Source organism: Echeneis naucrates, chromosome 10 (genome assembly GCF_900963305.1).
Source record: "Echeneis naucrates chromosome 10, fEcheNa1.1, whole genome shotgun sequence".
Classification (NCBI taxonomy): Eukaryota; Metazoa; Chordata; class Actinopteri; order Carangiformes; family Echeneidae; genus Echeneis; species Echeneis naucrates.
This window is the reverse complement of record NC_042520.1, coordinates 7,187,239-7,207,116: the sequence shown is the minus strand read 5'-3', so window position 1 is coordinate 7,207,116 and position 19,878 is coordinate 7,187,239. Positions and strand designations below refer to the sequence as shown.

Genomic DNA, 19,878 nt, shown 5'->3' with positions numbered 1-19,878 from the left:
ATTCTCATTCCCTGTGAATATAAAGCCCCCCATCATGGTCCTGCTTTCTCTGTTTGCCAGATGTGTTGTAGCCCAGTTTGAACGTGTCTAAAGTCATGGCTATGCTCAGAGTGTCTTCTTACCGTAGGCTGTTTGAAGATGAGAGCCGGAGTCGAAACACAGGGCTGGGTATACAGTGCGCGGGGCAGTACCGGGCCCCTGCCAGGTCAGTCTAAGTCCCTATGGTAGAATTACACTTAATCTTATCTAGACTAAAATTTTAGATAGTTTGGTGTTTTTGACAATTTGATGTGACGTTTCACTTGAAAAAATTTGTTTATTTCAAGATATCTTTGGCCAAAAGCAAATGTTAACCTTAAGTCCATGAATGTGGCACAGACTGATTCTGAGATTTTACATCTAGGCAACTGAACGCTGTTTGGTCCTAAATAGGTATCAGTGCTTTAAGCCAGCCATTTGGAAAAAGTACTGGCGGTTAAACAAAACTTGAAATTGTGTCTGGAAAAAGGTATGTTACAAGCCATTTGTTAGATTTAAAATCTGATTTTAAATGTTAAGACAGGGTGGTGAATGTGAAGGATTATCATCTGGGCAGTTCAAATGTCAATGGTAAATGCCTTTTTGTGTTCATGGAAATACGTCGTCATGATCTACAGTGTTCATTTCCTGTGATGGGAAGGGCAGAAATTCTTATTGCTTGAGTTCATTTCTGTTGAATCCATGACCTTATACTGAATGCATACTTGCATGAAAAAAAAAAATTAAAATTCACTAGGTTCCTCCAAAAAAAATATTCAGTGCAGTTATCGGTACCCTGTGTCCTTCTCTCAGGGGCGTGGCTGTTGATGACTGTGACTGTGACAAGTTGGACTTTGTGGCTGCCAAGTCTTTGAACAAGGAGGGTCTGAGCCGGTTTGTTCAGGACCGCACCGTCATCTCTGCCCTTAACAACCGCTTGGTCAGGCTTATTGAACTGGTGAGGACAAATGTTACCAATGCCTCTCTTGACACATTGACTCTTTATTATTCCCCTGCTCCTGACTTTTTCCTGTTCTCTGTGTCCTGTAGGCCCGTTGTTTTGAGAAAGAGAATGAGTCTCTTGAATACCAGATTGTGGAGCTAGAGGAGATCCTGACCAGGGAACAACCCTCTTCCAGCATCGCCCCCACTGTGGCTCACCCTGACTGTAGCCTGGATGCAGTGGTAGAAAGACTGCGCAGGGAAAGGGTATGATGGTGCTGCTGCTTCTGGGTGTCCGCTGCACGCTTTCCGTGTGATGCCTGATTGAGTTTTCTCATAGAACATCCATTGCACGTCTCCTCCCATCTCATACATTTTACTCAGTTTCTAGAATGAGAGGCAGGCCTGATTTATCACCTTGTCAAGGTCCATGACTGTCTTCACTGCATCTCCGCAGGATGAGATTCTATGTGATATGGAAAAGCTGCAGGAAGAGCTTGAACGTCTGAAGGCGAACTATGAGAAGGCTGCAGAGCACAGGATCTTCTTTCAGCAAAAACGACAAGATGTTGCTGAGGTAATAATTATAAATAAAATCACCTCACACACCCGAGCCATAAAAAAGGTGGTTGTAAAGGTAATGATGAATACCAAATTCCTGAGTTTTATACATTTATTATTATGATCAAAAACAAAGTGTGATCTGCTTTTTGTTTTCCAGTCACCATTAACCCTGCAGTAATAGATCACAGTAGATTAATAGTACTGAATCCTCTCTAGCGCTTTTTTCAAACCAAGATATAACACAGCAATGGCTATTTTTTTTTTCTAATAACGGTGGTATAAAGAAAAAAAATGTGGCTGTAAAGATAGAAGATATTTTTGGCCTATAAAAATTACAACAGGAATGTTTTAGTAAAGATACATTTTTTACATGATCAAGGAATACATTTCAAAATAGTTAAGTTTAGAAATAGACATGATTAGGGTTTGATAAAGTAATAATGAAGAGTAACAAATATCATGAACAGTAACAATTGCAAAAGTCAAGCCAATAAAGTTTGTTTCTATAGTTATTCGTGGTAACTTAAGCATAATAAAGTGTAAGAAGAAGTATGTTGGGGCTGTTGGTGTTGTGCTTTTTGCACCATTGCTGTGATAATGTACTCTCAGCACTAGGTGGGAGTGTTGTCAAGCAGCGTCCCCTTCAGCCTGGAGGTGAATCAGCTGAAACTCAGCACAGCTGTTCCTCTGTAGGGCTACCCGATGAGTGTTGATCACCAGCAGCCACACAGTCTGGGCTGGTGGCCCACTGCAACCTGAGCCACCAATGCTTTCAAGCCCCCCTCCCGCTTTTCGTACGAGAGTCTATCTCCTCCCGGCTGAACCAGATGCAAGGGAGGCTGTAATTTCTCCCTTACAGATGTAATGCAGGCCTTAATTCGGTGCTGTAATGATCATGCTGGCTCAGTTCTCTGGTACTGAATTGGAAGCAGCTGCAGAGTGACAACCCTTGGTGGGGAATCAGTAGGGAGGTAGATGAACAGTAGAGATGTGGAGGAGAGAAGAGAATACTACACGGCACAACCCACAACCAGCCACAGTTCTCTCCACATAATGGCCCACTGACAATAATGAAACAAGGCACCTATAGATTATTTTCAGCTATACAACTGGCTATTTTGTTGCTTGCCGATTTTACTCAATTTTCATGGCCCAGATATTTACCTCCTTCATTGTCTCACAGTTAATGTTTCCTATCACCAGATGCTGGTGGCTGTCATCAAAGCCGCAGAGTTAAACAGCCCGAAATACAAATACGAAGGAATAGGTAAATAAAGAGGCCAGTGAGCTATACGTGTATTAAGTACACATCATTAAGGTACTCTTGAAGTAATAAAAAATGGCCATGCACACAAAAAAAAGAGGGTGGTTAAAATCTTTATTGATAAAACTTTACTTTGTCAAGCATGTAGTTCAAAATCACAACCGGTTTAAAACCTAACAAGGCAGAAAAACAGATGAACTCTGATATTTGAAAGTTCATAAAACTTAAAGCTCCCATCACCGTACATCAATACTTTCGTTAAGAATAAGTCAAATTACTTTCTGTAGTGTGAAAACATTAAAATGAGAATTATCATCCCAACCTGAATCTTCTTTCCACACTTTTGAAACTGTAAAACATCTTTCAGCCTCTTGGTTAGATTGTAGTCTGAAACTTTTCTGCAGTCCCTCAGGAGTTGGTGGAAACCACCACCGAGCTACAAAGAGAGAAGCAATTGGATTTATGTTCCTTATGAAAAAAGCACAAAAAAACTCTATAAGGTGCTCCTATGTCAGCTTTGTGTTTATAGCACCTTGTGCTCTTCCTAAGTAGCCAAAAATATGGCAGTGGAAATGTTCACGATGTTATTTACAACAGGTTTCTTTCCAGCTTTTGAATGTTAGTTTGGATGGTGGTTTTGCTCTCTACTGTCCATCAGGGACCCTGCCACCCTCCCAGCATGGATCCAAAACTTTACCACCAGACCCTCCCTGTGTGTGTCCAAACGTAAATGCAGGCCCCCACAGTAATTGCATCCAATGCCATTTATCTGGTTCTTTAAAAAGAGTAGATGAGCTGAGAACCCCTGCTGGCGAATGGATTGGTGGACAGGGCTTTTGTGTCTACTTAGCCTCCGTCTCATCTTCCTCCTCCTCCTCCCCTTTTCTCTGCATTGCGGTGTCTACTTGCTGTTCAGTGAAACAGGGTGGGTGTGCTAGTTTTGATAGTTTTTAAAATGGGTGTTCAGGGTGGAAACAAAGACATTTTTCCATTTATTTGAACCTGTGGTGTGATTTACTTTCCAAATTGCACACTGCTTCTCTCAGACACCTCCACAAATTAAGTTGAACTTCTTTACTTTCAGTGTTGTTCTCTGCTAACTCAATTTTCTTTGCAGGAAGTGGATGCTGTGACAGCAGAGTGCTTGGCGCTGAGGGAGCAAGTGGCTATCTATGAGGGGCAGCTGGCCAACATGGAGGCCCAACACAAGACGGTGAGGGGGAGAAAAGACAGCCGCACTGGGATGAAACAGGAACAGTTTAAGGCCTTAAAAAATGACCCTAAATGCAGCGCTTCATTCAAATACAAGCATTGGAGAAATGAACAGACCTGTGGTGACAAACATAACCGAGATGACCTAAGTCGGCTTCCTGTAGAGTTCCAGTCAAAATCGTCCACGTCAACATAAACATATGGGAAGAACATCAAAGCAGAAAACATGTAATCGAGGAAACTGGGCAACAAATTAACTCAACTGAAATTAATAACTTATTCCTTTCTCTTAAAGGATAAGAGTTCAGTAAGAGTACCAATAGTGCCCTCATACCTATGTGCTGAATATGAGCTATCGCCAGCTGCCAGTTAATTTTAGCATTAAGATAGGTGGCATTTGGGGGCCGTAAACAAAATGTGCCTATTCCATTCTGTGCCATTTACAATGTACCTTTAAAGCTTGCTGAATAACATAGTAACAGAATTATTTTTAGTTTGTGCTTTTAGTTAGTTTTATTTGCACAAAAGCAGTGGTGTGTTGCCATTTCAGCCAAGAAGATGTCCATCAAATAACTCAGCTTAAAACCGCAATGCTATTTTTAAACTTCGTGCAGATGAAAACAAATGAGATTTAAGGTTAATATAAGGGATGAATTGTTAGAGGTGCTGGTAGCTGCATTTCATTGGACAGTCATGCTAGCTGTTTCTCTGCACCAGATGTTTCCTTTCACAACACTAACCTAAGAAAGCAGTCCATGGCCAGAATGGAAAATGAATTATAGGAATGGTGCAAATGCATACATAGCCAATAAAAAGTCACAAATTGCCAAAAAAGATTCAAGTTGAAAATGTTCCAGCTTTGCATTATCACAGGTGTTTATAAATCTACTTCATGAATGCAAAGAGACAAGAAGAAAATAGACAGAGACAGAATTCAGATATGAACTGAACATGAAATACAAGCACACTCCCACAGACACAGCTGGTGAGTCTGTTCATGGCGAGCTCAGCTAACAGTTGTATAAATTGGTTTTTGGGTAAAATTTAGACCAGTAATCACAAGCACCCAAGGGACCTTTAGGAATTATGCACTTTGCCCAATGTTCTGCCTGGCCAGTCCTTTACACTTAACACATAGATAAGGTAATATTCTCCTCAGACCCTTGGTAAGAAATCAAATAAGTGTATTCACAAAATATGAAAATAGTCCTTTAAAACAGGAACATATTTGCCACCACATACAAGACACATCACCGCCATCTTATCCATCAGCCAGTGTTCTTCAGATCACCAGGAGATGACAGACATGCCCCAGCATCAGATCTAGAGGCTGTAGGCAGAGAGAGAGAGAAAGAGAGCGGCAGTTAATGCTGGAGCAGCTCCATCACTCTGTGTTTTTCTCTGCAAAGCCTGGCTGCCCGACGTTTAGCACACTCCCTGTGGGACACGCTCGATAACTCACGGTCCGGGAAATGCAGCTGAATACCAAATGGTAAAAGAAGTTCCCTCGGTTTTATTAACTGTTGTTATTATCAGCACCTCCAGATACCCCATATTCCCTTGACAAATCGGCAGCCATGTTGTTATATAGTTGGATTGAAAGGAGAAAAAGTCAGACTCCCACTGCAGCTCCTTAACAGCTCATTTTCTCCACTCGATATGTGATGACCTTTTTTGACTAAATATTGGAAGCTGTGGACATACATGACAGGGTGGGGTGTGTGTGAATAATACCAAGAAAATGTGCAGTGTGTGTTCCATATGTAGTGGTAATAGTTAAATTCTGTATTTGTACTCTGGTATTTTATGCCACTTTATACTTCTACTTTACTACAGGTGGAGATGTAGTATTCTTAACTCCGCTGGTTTATATGACCAATTTTGTTGCTGCTTACATTACATATTAAGAAAATGTGTGTGATACATAAGATTGGTTCCCGTGCTGTGTCTGTAAAGTCTGAATTTTGTAAGCATCTACAACAGCCAAAGTAGCCGGAGTGGAGCAGAAGTATACAAAAACATAAAATTGTGAGACGGTAAAATCCAAATACCTAAAGTTGCACCTAAATATCATTCTAGGCAAATTTTGCTTTGCTGTGTTTCAGCAAGTTTACTTTTGAGATTGAAGTATTTGAGTACTTCTTCACCAGTGTGTCTGAAATGTTGCATGCATGAGCAGGCAGTGGAGAATCTGCTGGAGCCAGCTGACGTGACTCCAGGAACTGTTCCAGCGATTAGATTTAGCATCCCTGACATCACTTCGGCCTTGGATGTAAAAGAGTACTACTGCCAGCTGGCTGAAAGCCTCCAGGTACGACACGCTGTCACATAACCGCATAAACATGTCACGAATTGGAAGCCTTTTTTTGCTAAATGCTTTACAGCAGCACATCTATGTACAAGCTTAAAATTAATATCCTATTTCTGGCAGAAGATTCACTCACAAAAGTGGACTAAACCCAATGCTTACTTTCCACTAATATTGTGTATATGGGATTTGTCTAAGTACCATTTCAAGTACTTGTGCTACGAGTATTTCCATTTTGTACTACTTTATACTCCTACTCAGCCAACTACCCTGCTAAATTTCAGAGGGGAAATGTTATATCTGTCATCAGAATGTGATAGATAATAGTTGATTTTTCAACTATGATTGTCTATGATTATCTAATAAAATGATAGAGCTAATAATCTAATAAGGTCTGTGTAATGAAAATGTTACTCACATTCTATCTGAATTTCCACAAAATCAGCTAAAAAATGTGAACTAATGAGCAGCTCCTTTCATTACTGTTGTATAAATATTCAAAGCTTAGTTTTTATTTAAATTTGGAGCTCAACTCAGGTTTTACATGCACAAACAAAAAGCAACTAATACCAACTTTTCTTTTTTCTTCCCGTTAATCATCTATTGACCCCTAAGCTTTGTGTTGTGACCCAAATGTGCCTGCACATAAAAATTATTTGATCCACCTCCACTAGTTATAACTACAGCATTAAGAAACCAATAATGTAACATGCTGTATGATAAAATTACCGACAGGGGACATTTTGTTTTGTGAAATTACTTTTCCATTTTCTTTTTCTTACATTTTATTTAAACAAATTGAATCTGAGTACTTCTCCCATCACCTAAACACATGGCCCTTGGTAAAGAGGTGCTACCTTCGTCCTCCCACTGACCACTTGACCTCTCCCATTTTCATCACATCACCCTCCCTCTCCCTTTGAGACGGCCCATTCAGATCCAGATGTAAATCTCAGCTTTCACAAATCGCACAATGATACTCCCGCTTGTTTTCTTTCCCTCTTAACACAACACCAGGAAAGAAGTTGAGAATCAGAGCTGCAGTGCTGAACTCGAACAAAATGCTTCTGTCTACCTGTGAGTTTGTGTGTGATTTTGTGTGTGTGTGTGTGTTATAAGCGCAGAAGTACTGCATTGGGGTCAGACTGTAGCTCCGCTGGGTCACACCCCCTCTAGGGTAAGGATGTCTGTCCGGTCCAGAGGTCAGGGCTGTAATCAGACTGCTGGCCGCCTTCCCAGGCTCCTCTGCAGCAGTGGCATGGATAGCTAGCGTGTGTGTTTGTGTGTGTCCCCTTCATTTGGAGGCTTGGCTGAAGGGCGTATTTATGTATTCGTGCGGCTGTCTAAGATATGTAGGTGTGTTTCTTGTTCCCCCCCAAACTCTATTTACTCTCTCTGTCTCACTCCCACTCTGTCTCTCCTCCCGCCAGCTGGACACCTTCCTGTCTGTGCCTTGTCGCCATCAAAAGACACAATTGTCTTGATGCTAAAATGATTGCTATTGGGTTCGAGCAGTCATGGTGATTACTGGCTGACTCCCACACACACCTGTGTACCCTCATGTTGCTCATTTCAGCTGCACTTGTTCCATCTAATCAGGAATGTGGTGTACACAAGGAGAGGTTTAACCATCAGTCAGGAGGAGAGGCTCTGATTGCTCTTTGCTCCCTTGTCAAAGTGCACTTAACTGCCCAAATGAGGGCTCTACCTTCCGTGGTCTTTTTCATATAAAACTGAATGTTTTTTATACATGCTAACTTTCACAAGTGTGTTGATTCCTCGACACCTGTCTTTGTTGTACAAGCGTGGTGCAGCCCCCTCTGCAGTGGCTCTCAGTGGTGATGCAAAACAGCTACAAGTGGAAGTAGCTGCAGGGCCGTTGGCCAAAGACTTGGCAAAGACAGATGAGATGAAGAAGCAGGTGAGGCAACGCTTTCTTTCCATTTTGGTTTTTGCTTTTATTTTAGAAGAGCTTGAGGTCACTGTCTCTGAGGATTATGCCTCACACACCTACCATGTCCCAACACAGTCCCAAAGTGTCAAAAGCCAGAATGAGAAAGGGAACAAAGAACTGCTTAAATGTCTTGTGTGCTTGAACACATTAAAGGAACAAGCCAATGAGCCCTGTGGACATTAGAATGAATGTCATCTTTTTGTGCATATCTTTTTACTGGCAGAGAGTTAGATGAGAAGAATAATAGCCCCAGTCCACAGGTTTGCATTTCTTATCACAAAGACTGTAAGCTGAGCAGAAAAAAAGCTGGCCAAGTTCTGTCCCAAGATAACAACAACAACAACAACAACAACAAAAGAATGCAAAAGAACATAATGTAAAAACATCAAGCCGCATCAAGCTTCCCTTAAAAAGGGAACTGTGTCCAAACTTTTGTATGTTGGACTGTTTGTGAACTTTAGTCATGTTCTGGAGCGAACAGTTTTCCTCTGTTTCCAGTCTTTATGGTAAGCTAGGTTAGCTGGCTGTTAGTAGTATCTTTACATTTACTGTAGTCAGGCAGTAGGTACTGACTGCTGTGATGTTGAAATTAGGGCACCTTTTTTCTCAGAAATTGTGATTCAATGTGTAGATGTAATTTGAACGCCACTTACATAGTTCGTACATTGTTGGAAGTGTGAATCGAAACCGTCTGTATGTTAAGTAAGAAAATATGTATTTTTTGGAGCTGAACTGACCTTTCAAGTTTCTGGTTCACACATCATTAAATCCCTCACTTGCTACCTACTGATTCAGAATACATTTCCCACCTTTTTATGGACACAGAGGAAAAGGGAGGTTTGCAGCCCACAACTGACTCTGCGTCAGCCATCAGCTCCCAAATCAGACATAATGGTGTAAATGAATGGTTTCCCACAGTAGGCCAAGGGAGTGGAGAGCAGCTGAGTGACAGCAGAGCAACAGTGTGGGAGATCCCGCTGACCAGAGTGTTTACTTTGCGGACACTTTCAGCAGGAGATGTGGAGGGTTTGACTTCAGCTCAGACAGGATTTATTGCCCTCCGTGTCCTCAGTTATTAAGTGCCGTCTTTCAGAGAGGCTGCAGAATCATAAACGTCTTAAAACTGCACACACACAGACAGACACACACTGACAAGAGACTTCCTCTGCAAATTGAGGCGAGGAAATAAACCCTCATCGGATATTTCTCATCCAGCCGGCAGAAAAATGCCCTGAAAGGAAATGGGCTTTGAGCAGTAGACACAGAAATCTGAAGCACCAGGAGATTAAGACTCAGGTAAAATCACAGAATGACTCCAGTAAACAGAAACAACCTCTTCTTCGTTCCCATATGTATCTTTAACATCCATCAGTGGCCAGACCACAGCTGACACCCAACCACATCTGTAACAAACATGGTGGTTTGGTTCTCATTACCGTGGCTGTGGCTCTACCTCCAACTCTTTAAATAAACAGTGAACCTCTGTAACCTAAGCAGAGCGTTCCCAACATCATCTACTTTTCTCTAACATGCAGCACACAAGCCTCAGTCCGGGCTGCTCGATCCAGCCTGACGGATGGACAGCATGGCTTGATCTGCTCTGTTTACTCTCTCGCCTGTGATGGATGCCTTGGGTCTGGTTTCTCAGTGGGACACAACATGGCCAAACAAACAGACTGCAGTGAAATCAGCCCTGACGCAGAAAATGCATATAATGGAGCAGGCACCGATGGGGTTGTACACCACTACTCCCCTTCACACACACACACACACACACACACACACACACACACACTCACAATGAAACCGCACTTATCATGCCAGGGAGAATGGAGGAGTGTGTAAGTGACTCAACCAAGTTGGGGAGCCGACATCAGCCTGTGAGTAGTAACTGGCCGGCTTGTTGAATGACAAGCACGACCACCTGGATCCCCATCTGGCTGTGACAGCTAATTGTTGAATCTCTGTGATTCTTGTAATTACTCACAGCAGGACACCACATCCTCAGACCCCAGGGAGGGATGGTAGACTTAACCTGTTTTATCAGTGTTGGTTGGATTAATTGGAATACTTGTGTTTTGGCTTACTTAAAGCATAAAGTCTTTCCTTTTTGTCTACACGATGTGGATGAAATCAAGCTTCCGTTATTCTGATTTCACAGACCACAACTTTCACAGCCAACAACTTAGGTAGTCTGGCACGTGACTAAAATGAAAGCTGCTGGAGGTGCAAATGTTAATTAAAATCATAGCTATTTTAAGGTTGTGTCAGATTTTGAGCTTTGAATTATCAACCACTTCAGAGATCTGGTGTCAGGACAAGGCTATTGTATTTCTCTTCAACTGAAAATTACTGTGGATGATTGTAAATTTTTGTTGTTACATTATCATCAGCAGGATAATCATTCAGACACCGGTTGGTATATTTTAAAATTATTACCATTTGCTGTGTTTCTGTAGATTCCAGAGCTACAAAAGGAGCTTGCAGAGCTTGAGAAGCGTAATGAGGAGCTGGAGGATGAGATCGAGATTAGGAAGGCTGCATACATGGACGAGATTGCTGAGTTGGAGGTATGAGAGTGGACTGATTAATGTAATCATAGGCTGTAATGGACCAGTGGTTTTGACTAATAATGTAATTTAATCTTATCCACTCGGTGTGTGTGTGTGTGTGTGTGTGTGTATTTCATTCAGTCGACTATTGATGAAATGCAGCACCAGCAGGCTGACCTCCAAGCACAGATGAAGGAGCAGTGTGAAGACTACAAGGAGCTGCTCAGAGAGAAAATGGCCAGAGACTTGGAGATTGTTGCCTACAGGTTAGACAGTTTGTCATTCTTTTCTTTTAAGCTGCTCTCTCTCTATATGTATATGTGTGTATATATATAATAGTGTTGTTCATAGTTTAGTATCAATGACATCCTTCCGTGCGTGCTTTACAACTGATCATATAAAGCAACTAGATGCTCTTTATTGATGTGGGTTGGTAACAGGTTACAATCACGAGAGAGGTGTAACAAAACATAGACTTTCAGATACTGTAAATTATCTCAGTCTTTCCTCCCTGGATTTATTTCATACCCATAATTACATTTTAATATCCAGTGATACAGTGTAATGTATTGATTGCATTTTGTAATGTAGAGCTCACATGAATACTGCGATTATGAGGAAAGTTACAGTGATTGATTTAACTGCAGTTGTTGTTTTTAAATGAGGCCCCTAAAATTTTATCATACACGTCTTATACCGCATGAAACTGCAGCTCAGGAGAGGAGACAGGAGACTTTAGGAGACTAAAGTATAATTTGTATTGATGGTTTTGGTCAATAGGATAACCTGAACCAGCTCTCTGGGGCGAGGGAGGGTCAACGATTTCTGATACACAACATCAAGTTCTTTATTCCAACAAAAACAAAGAACCGGGTGACTTCACTGATTAGTTTGTCTTCTACTGTTAAAGGTGCTCCAGTTTCTGATTGCAATTAAAAACTATAGCGTCTGACCTCTCCCTGATGTACTGTATATTGTAGGTTCCTTTCTTTGCAGAAGGGGGTGAAATGAAAATAGACGTCCCCTACGGTGCTCAATAAACTGCCACACATAATTTAAACTTTTCGAGTAGATCGAGCTGTCAGAGGCAAAGCACATAATAATGCTGGGATGGTTTCATTAGATTTAAATCAGCTTGATGATCCGTTTACTTCTGACATTCTTTAGATATGAGATAAAGTTAAAGCTTACAAGAAAACACCAGTGAAAATGACGGCGTCTTTGTCACCGCACATCCTCCGTCAACAACAAAAAGCCTCTATAAAGCCATCACTGTGAATAACAGAGGGAGTATTTCCTTAACAGCTTGTGTATAAACCCAGTATTGTCCAAGCATCTCTTCTACTATCACCTGGATATCCGCAAATATCTGTAATGGGGTATTTCTGCAAACAAAGGGGTGACATCAGGGGCCAGGACGGGCCACAGGAAACATCTCTTAAATCCTATATAGTTCCCTGTATTTGACCTTGAAGATGTTTTGTGGCATTTCCTGCATTCACTGAGGTTGTTTAACCATCTGCCATCCTGGTATGTGGAGTGACGCACTTCAGCCATCTCAGCCCACTGCCATGGGCTTCCTCCTGTGGCCATTCATCGCCCTTCTGACTCCCAGGGGGGGCCCCTGCTGCAGGCCTGAGTGCAGATCCTCGTATTGCCTCATTCGAATGGGCAAAGAGGACCTCATACTGTCAGTGCTGTGCGCTGGGCTTATGCCAGCTCTTCTCCACACCAGCCTGTTAATGTCAGCACCCACCTCAGTTACACTCATTTCCAAATTTGCTACAGTTTTAATTCCCTCTCTTCGCCCAGCAGACTGTCGCAAAGACATTTAAGGCACAGGAAAGGCACACAGTCAATGCCAACTTCTATTTTCCTCCCTGTCTTCACTTGCGGGGTGTTTTTTCATCCGTGATTAAAACCATGAATAAGAAATGAAAATGGTGGTTGTTTATTCTCTCCATGCCGTGGCAAACTGTCTGCACAACAGACCCTAATGACCCCAGGCTGCCATTACCGGGTGGCTTATGGCCTGTGAAATCATCTTAGAGCAGTTTGTGCAGATGCTCGCTGCTTTTGCTCACTGCTAATGTGAACCATATTACACTGTAATTCATTCAGTGGAGTTTGCTCTTGTGGCCGCATGACACAGTAACAAGTAGCTCAACTGAGGACAAGATCCATTTTAGTTAAGTGTACATTTAGCAGCCGATGACTGTAGGGCCTGTGTTTTACAGCTGTAATCAAACATTTTGCACAAAATTTGTTTTGTATGATGCTTTTGCTCGTTACTTTGGTTTTCCTAGTGTCTCTGGCTCACTTTCACCTTTCTCATTACTAGTGTTTCCAGATGCAGCAGGCATATGTTTTCAGTGACCTTGATTTAAAACGACACTGACTTTGGATAGGACTTACATTAAGTTACATTGAGTTAGAAAAACAATGTACAATCAATGGAATAACAAGAATGGGAAGCTGGAGCACTTTGATTTGTGAGGTCAGTGATTATGACAAAAGGAACACCAAGGAAATGTTCTAAAAGTGGATGACAGTGGTTTGCAGGCGAGCAGCAGTACACACAGGGCAGTTTAACTGAAACAAAGGAAATGCAACACAAAACACAGGAGACCACAAAAACATGAAACAAAACAAAATGGAGGAAAAGCCATGTGGAACTAATTATCACAACTAAGTCAAATGTGGCAAATGGGACAAAGACCTGTCAAACTCTTACAGCATATCAATAGCTGTTTAACAGCATATTCAAGGATATGACTCGTGTGATTTGCTACTGTTACCGTCAGGACATAGACAGTTATGTAAAATAGATTCTAATACAATCACAAAGGAAAATTTGCCTGTATTTCCCCAAGACATGGGTGTGTAGCTCACACAGCTAGCACAACAAAAACTAAGATTAAGTTTGTGTGTTGGATGGCACCTTTTGACGAGCAGGGTTGAGTCCAACACCGGTTTCCTTGATACTGAGAATAATATTTTGATAGCTGTTCTCAGGCGAGAATTGTTGCCGTTTACAGTGTGAAAAATAAATTGGTAATAAACACCTTAATAAATGACAATTGTCTGTCTGTCAGGTGAACTTTACCCTCCAGCTGAACAGTTGCACTGCCTGCTCACCTGTGCTTTGTTTCCTTTTTTCTGTGATTCAGGGATCTGGTGGAGGAAGAGGAGAACAGAATGTGCAACCTGTGAAATGAGGTGGAGGACGCAGACAGACTGACTGGGGTTTGACTGGATGCTTCCCTCCCAACAAATGGATTGGAAAATAAAAGAAAATCACAGAAAACCAGACCCAAACCAGCAGAAGGATGAATCTTAAGCGACCAACGCAGCAATTTGAGCAGATGTAAACTTATCATGACAGATTAATGCTGTCTGGAGGCCTGAGCCGGGCCATTGATAACAGGTCACTGGCAGGCGACCCTGAGACTCGAAGAAAGATGGAGCTGTCTAAAACTGGGAGGGAGGTGGGAGGATGAGGGCTCTGCTGTGATGAGTGTGTATCCATTCAGTGTCTGGCAGTGATATTTCCTTAAGTGGGTTTTATCTTAACATGCTCACTGATATGATTCATAAATGTTGTCCATTCTTTGTTGAACAAGTCTCACAGAGACACATACCAGCATTTAAACTGTGTGCGTCAAGTCATTCTCCATCTGATACCACCTCGTCCATCACCCAGACCTTGTCTGATTACTAGCTCTTAACCATTGACCCCGTCTATGTTAACAAACATATTGACAGCTTGCTCTCCTCACTAACTAAAAGTGTCCCACTGTCCGTTTGCTTTTACAGTCATACGTCTCTGTTGATTTATAATAAAACTTTGCTTTTCAAATAGTTCATGAAGTTGTTTTCCTGCTGAAATTAAGAGCATGAATCACTTCCACAAGAAAAGTCTGTTATTCACAGTTCTTTGAAAGGCAACGCCTCATTTTGCACTCATTTGAGATATAAGCTTTTGGTAATTAGTAATCTTTTCGTCATTTTCTGCAATCTGTCATTTCAGGCTCTCTCTTCAAGTGTCAAAAGTGTGTTTCAGATTTAACTTAAATAAAACTCTTTTCTCTGTTTCATGAGAACGGCTCGTGAAGCCTCGAGCTTTAAGACCTTCCCTGTTCGATAAAACTATGCATAGAGCAGGGTGATTTATGTTCAGTGATCCTTCTTTCACTCATCCTCATGCTTAGCTTGAGATTTGAACATTCCTAGCTGTTTAATGAGCTCAAAGACTTGTTAGCTCTGCAGTAAAGATGAAAAATGCTGCTAATAATGGATCAGATAAGATTAGCCACACTCAGTGAACTTGTGGTGATGAGGAGTTTGCCTCTGTAATAATTGAGTTCAGTGTCTGGAGAAGGGGCTCAGGCTCGGTGGCCGCATGTGACTGGCCTAATTGTCCGGACATGAAACATGGCTGACTCAGGAGGAAGCTGCTGTGTCTGTTTTCTCAGGACTGGAGAGTTCAATCAAAACCTGGGAGGAAAGGAGCTGGAGGACGTTGTTTTCCCCCCAGAGCTTAACTCGGTGTCTCTTAAATCAAAAGCCAGCGGACCACACAATCTCATGTGGCTGCACTGTCTTTGCCTTGTGGCAAATGAGAAAATTGCAAACAAAAGAAGTAAGGAAAAGAGGGTAAATGCCTTGCTGGAAGAGTTGTGCTTTCCCTCTCAACTATCATCTACTGCTGCATCCCTTGAGGAAAACCAGAGTAAAAGACTCTTGATATTTGGTGACCCCTGTGCTCCTCTGTATTCCTTTGCCCCCATCACACTTCCTTGACAACTGAGAAAAATGTGCATTAACCCCTCAAAGCTGATCAGTGACACTGAGCGGCCCGGGGCAGGACTGTGGCACATTCACTCCTTGAAGCAGGACAATTTGATTTGAGGGTGGAGATTTTCAAAGCTGAGTCATGGATCAGTAGTCAGCCAGTGCTTTGGCCTTTTCAGCCCATCTTTTCTTGCTTTTGTGTGCTGACCGGTTCTGTGGATTTTGCGGGGGAGGGGGGGCAACACACAAGAAGTAAATGCCAGCTATAAATGATATTTTTCTCTGATTCTCTGATTTTGAATGTTAGTGTTCATTTCACACGTCATATGCTGTGGACATAACATCCCATTAAATACACATGGTGCAGGAATGTCCTTCTATTAAGAGTGGCAGGCCCAGGCTGATAAATTATGACATCTGAGCATGTCAAACGACATATCTTCAATCTGAAACAGTGGAATCTGATTAAGGCCTGAGGTAATGGTAACCCAGGTCAACTTGCAGGGCCCAGCAACTCACATAGTTATCCCTAAAATACTCTTATCCCAGCAGGTTCACTCAGACAAATAAACACTGTCTTCAATGGGGACAAAAGTAATTTCTTAAAGTCTCTTCGTGACAGCTTGGCGGTAACGAACCAAGCTGGTGTTTAGAAAGCAAATAAATAAGAGAAGACAAGGTTGAATAGAGGAAGAAAATAAGAACAGTGAAAATATACAAAGGAAAAAGAGCTATTGAGAAAGTATTTCCTTAACAAGAGGGGAACAAATAATAAATTATGGGGCCCCTCTCCTTTAAGGCAGGACTGGCACGCCTCAGGGTAGCAGGAAGTGGGCATCCCTTTCTTTTTATAGGGCTTGTGGATGGACTTCAACTGTGGGAGCATCACACAAGACAGAGTCCTGAGAGAAAGCTGCTCAGTGAAATGTTTTAAGCGCACACGCAAAGTTTATATATCTTGAAATACTAAAGGAAGATTGTGGTAGTGTGAATGCATAACCCCAGGGTCCCCCATCATGTCATCGCAGTAGTTTCTGCCCCTTTCATATATCCAGTCCCACTTGGTCTGTATAACTGAGAGACTGCTGACAGGCACGACCCCGCATTTACCCTGAACTCCCCCTCATGTCTGTCCCAAAGCAGGTGGCAAGCACCACCTCCGTGAGGCTCATCATCTTGATCTGCTGTCAATGTGAATTTGGCATACCTTTATATCTTGGCAAACACTTGCCTACCTTGTTTTGTGATCCGGAGATAAAGCGAGGCAGCTTTTTCTAATTTACCCAACTCCACACAGAGGGTTAGTCACGGCCAAAGTTGATAAAAGTTCTCCCTTTTGTCACAAAGTGTTCAATTAATCAACTTCACTGGGTGTGCTGGATGGAAACAGATAAGTCTGGCCTTAGTCAGAGCACATTAGAAAAAAAAAAAAAAAAGCCAGGATTTGTATTCTGCTGCGGTTGCTTTTCTCCCAATAGATGTTAACTTTTTTTTTCCCCACCATCCAACCATTTTCAGCCTACATTTGTTTCTTGGCAGAAGGTCTGAATGGATCTCGACCACCCTTGAATTTAGTTCTTATGTTGAGCATCACCTTGTCAGAAAAATGGGCTGCTCCCTGCACATGCCCTACATACACTAACATATGCCTTTGTTGCAAAAGGTCTTTATCAGTTAGAGACAAATGATACCAATTGGTCTTCTTCCTACTACAGCACTTAAACACTTTCTGTGGAATTTCTCTGTTGAGTGATAGGACTCTCATACCACAAGATACGAGTCTATAAGTGCATTTTCAGACCACCAGAATGGCTTTTAATTTGACAGAATATGCTTGTACAAAATCCGGTTTATGTATCTGCATTATATGAGGCTTTGCTCACCTGGGAAAGAGTGGAATAGTATATAAACACCGACATTATCAACTTGATTTGGTGAACATGTGTTTCTTACATTTGCCAAACGCACATCAAATTTTTAAGGGTTTTATAGCTCTGTTGTGGATTTATCAAATGTTTTCTTAACCTTGTGGTGCATTTTCACTGTTGTAGCTCAGAGGAGTGAGACTGAAGGTAAAAGGAAGGAAGAAAGAAAGAAAGAATTGTGGGCCGTAAAAACCCAAACCGTAAGCGGAAAGGCGCTAAAATGCTCTGCAGAGCTGTGACAATCTTTTCATGACTACATGGAACAACTTTCAAATTAGACAATTAGACAAATTTTTCTTCAGATTATGTATCTTTGCAAACATTTATTCCTTTTACCATTCATCAATTCATTTGAACCCACACCCAATTCCTCTTCCTGTTGCTCTGAGGACTTGGAACCAGAGCACCAGTAGTCCAAACTATCATAATTTGTGTTGGGAATAAGAAATCACATGTGCCACAGTTTAAGTCTGCTGTCGTAGCCTGGAGCGATGGCTGGTTTAGAATTTGGAACAAACTACGAAATCATTTTCTTTTTGCTCCAGTCATTCATCTTTTTCCCAGCCACTCAGACATCTCAGGCCTGCTTCCTCTCAATCTGACAAGCCCAGCAGGTAAACAACAGTTTCCATTTTTGAATCACATCTAGGCCTTTTTTTTTTTTTTTTTAAACTTAGATTTCAGCATACATTAAAATGCAATCGACTTGTGTGTTGACATGAGTTCCACATTTTGAACTGAGATCTGTCTTATTTGACATAAACCTTTCGGTGTCATATAAAGGTCAGCTAAAGTCAAGCTGAGATTGCGCTGTAGTAACGTCGACCCGCTACATTATTCGTAATCTTGAGGGTGTAACACCTGATATACAATCTCTGTTATATTCCGGCTTGGCTCTTTGTTCAGCTCATCTCCTGAAAAGTTTCTTCATAAGTGACTATTAAATGGATAGTTGAATGTTCAGCCCCCAGTGAGCCCCAGCAGAGCCACTACCGGGCTATATTGCCCTTGTGCTGTTTCACCTTAGAGGCTCGCCAGAAAACCTGCCAGGCCTGCGATGTTTTACAGCTTGGTTTGCAGACAAAACACTTCACAACCAAATCCCCTCAGCAACATCTGCTGCCAATTTAGCTTTGGCATTCCTGCAGTCTGCGCTGTTTAATATTCACAGGGGTTAGGATCTGTCGGGACAAGGGTGGATGGGGCCGGCGGGGAGGGGGCACCAGCTTCTACGAGCCTTTGGTCCACAGTCCAGACATGGTGAAAAATGAGGGGTTAACAAAGACTGAACTGGAGCAGGGGTGGGTTAACTGGGCTAATTTGCAGGGATAATAATGGTGTTCACGCAAGGTCTTTGGGGAGCAGCGGTGTGGAACACAGACCTGACAGTGCAACCACACAGGAAGTTTACAACATGGCCCGACAAATCAGAATGTATTTAATCATCAAACAAGCAGTTGAGGAGCTGGCAGCAAGGCCAGGGCCAGCAGCCATCCTGAAGATGAGGACAAATGTTTGGAGAAGAAGCCAGACAGAGCGCCAGATATGCACCTCAAAGATCTCATACTGCTGGTACACCTGAATTTATTGGCCGACTCCAAATCCAAGTGCATCCTCTTTGTCCAGTAGGCTCCAGCCTGAAGTTTTGAACTATCCCCATATGAATATCTGAAAATATGTTTTTGTACTGAACCAGCTACATCCTTTTAGTTTGTGTTTTGGTTTATATTTATTTCTATGAGAAATTATATTTTTAGTGCATATTTTGTTTTTGGATATACAATACCCTTCAGGAAATGAAACCTTAACATGCAAGCAATAACACAGAATCCAAAAATTCTGGCATTCATCGGTATGAATGGGATGTAATCCACATTTGTGGGAATATTTACTTTTCGTCATGTGCAGAAGCTATCAATAACTCCCTTGATGTTTTTGGGGTGAAAAGACAATTTATGTAAAAATAAATCTTGTCTATACTTTGCAGCATGTGATGTTGTTCCCAAATGGCTGCGCTCACGCTGTTGAGAGGTTGGTATTTCAGCAGGAGAGCCAAGCGGGGCTCTGTAATGACTCTCTGTAAGGGTGAAGTACATCGTGCGACACCCTGCTCCCGCACTAAAGGACACAACTTGCCATGGCAACTGCATAAAGATCTGTCTCTCTATCCTTGAGGGACTGCAGTTGTTGTTTTGTTTTGTTTTTTATACGTAAGAAGATACCCAAACCTGCAGGAGAGAGCTTCATGTTGGAGTAATCACCTCATATTCTTGCAGGTTTCAGTGAAATGTGCAGCACAATGTGTGACATGGATGTAAGCTTAGATGGAACAATATATAATGTCC

General features: G+C 42.0%; 1 protein-coding gene across 1 annotated transcript; it reads left to right on the top strand.

Annotated features, from left to right (window-relative positions):
- Positions 1 to 95: 95 nt before the first annotated feature.
- Positions 96 to 14,267, top strand: vimr2 (vimentin-related 2). The gene is made up of 11 exons (XM_029513248.1): positions 96 to 205; positions 832 to 976; positions 1,069 to 1,227; positions 1,418 to 1,537; positions 3,906 to 4,001; positions 6,180 to 6,311; positions 7,334 to 7,385; positions 8,123 to 8,229; positions 10,722 to 10,832; positions 10,956 to 11,080; positions 13,985 to 14,267. The coding sequence occupies exons 1-11, from the start codon at positions 96 to 98 to the stop codon at positions 14,025 to 14,027; spliced, it is 1,200 nt and encodes a 399-aa protein (XP_029369108.1). The 3' UTR covers positions 14,028 to 14,267.
- The last annotated feature ends 5,611 nt before the right edge of the window (positions 14,268 to 19,878 follow it).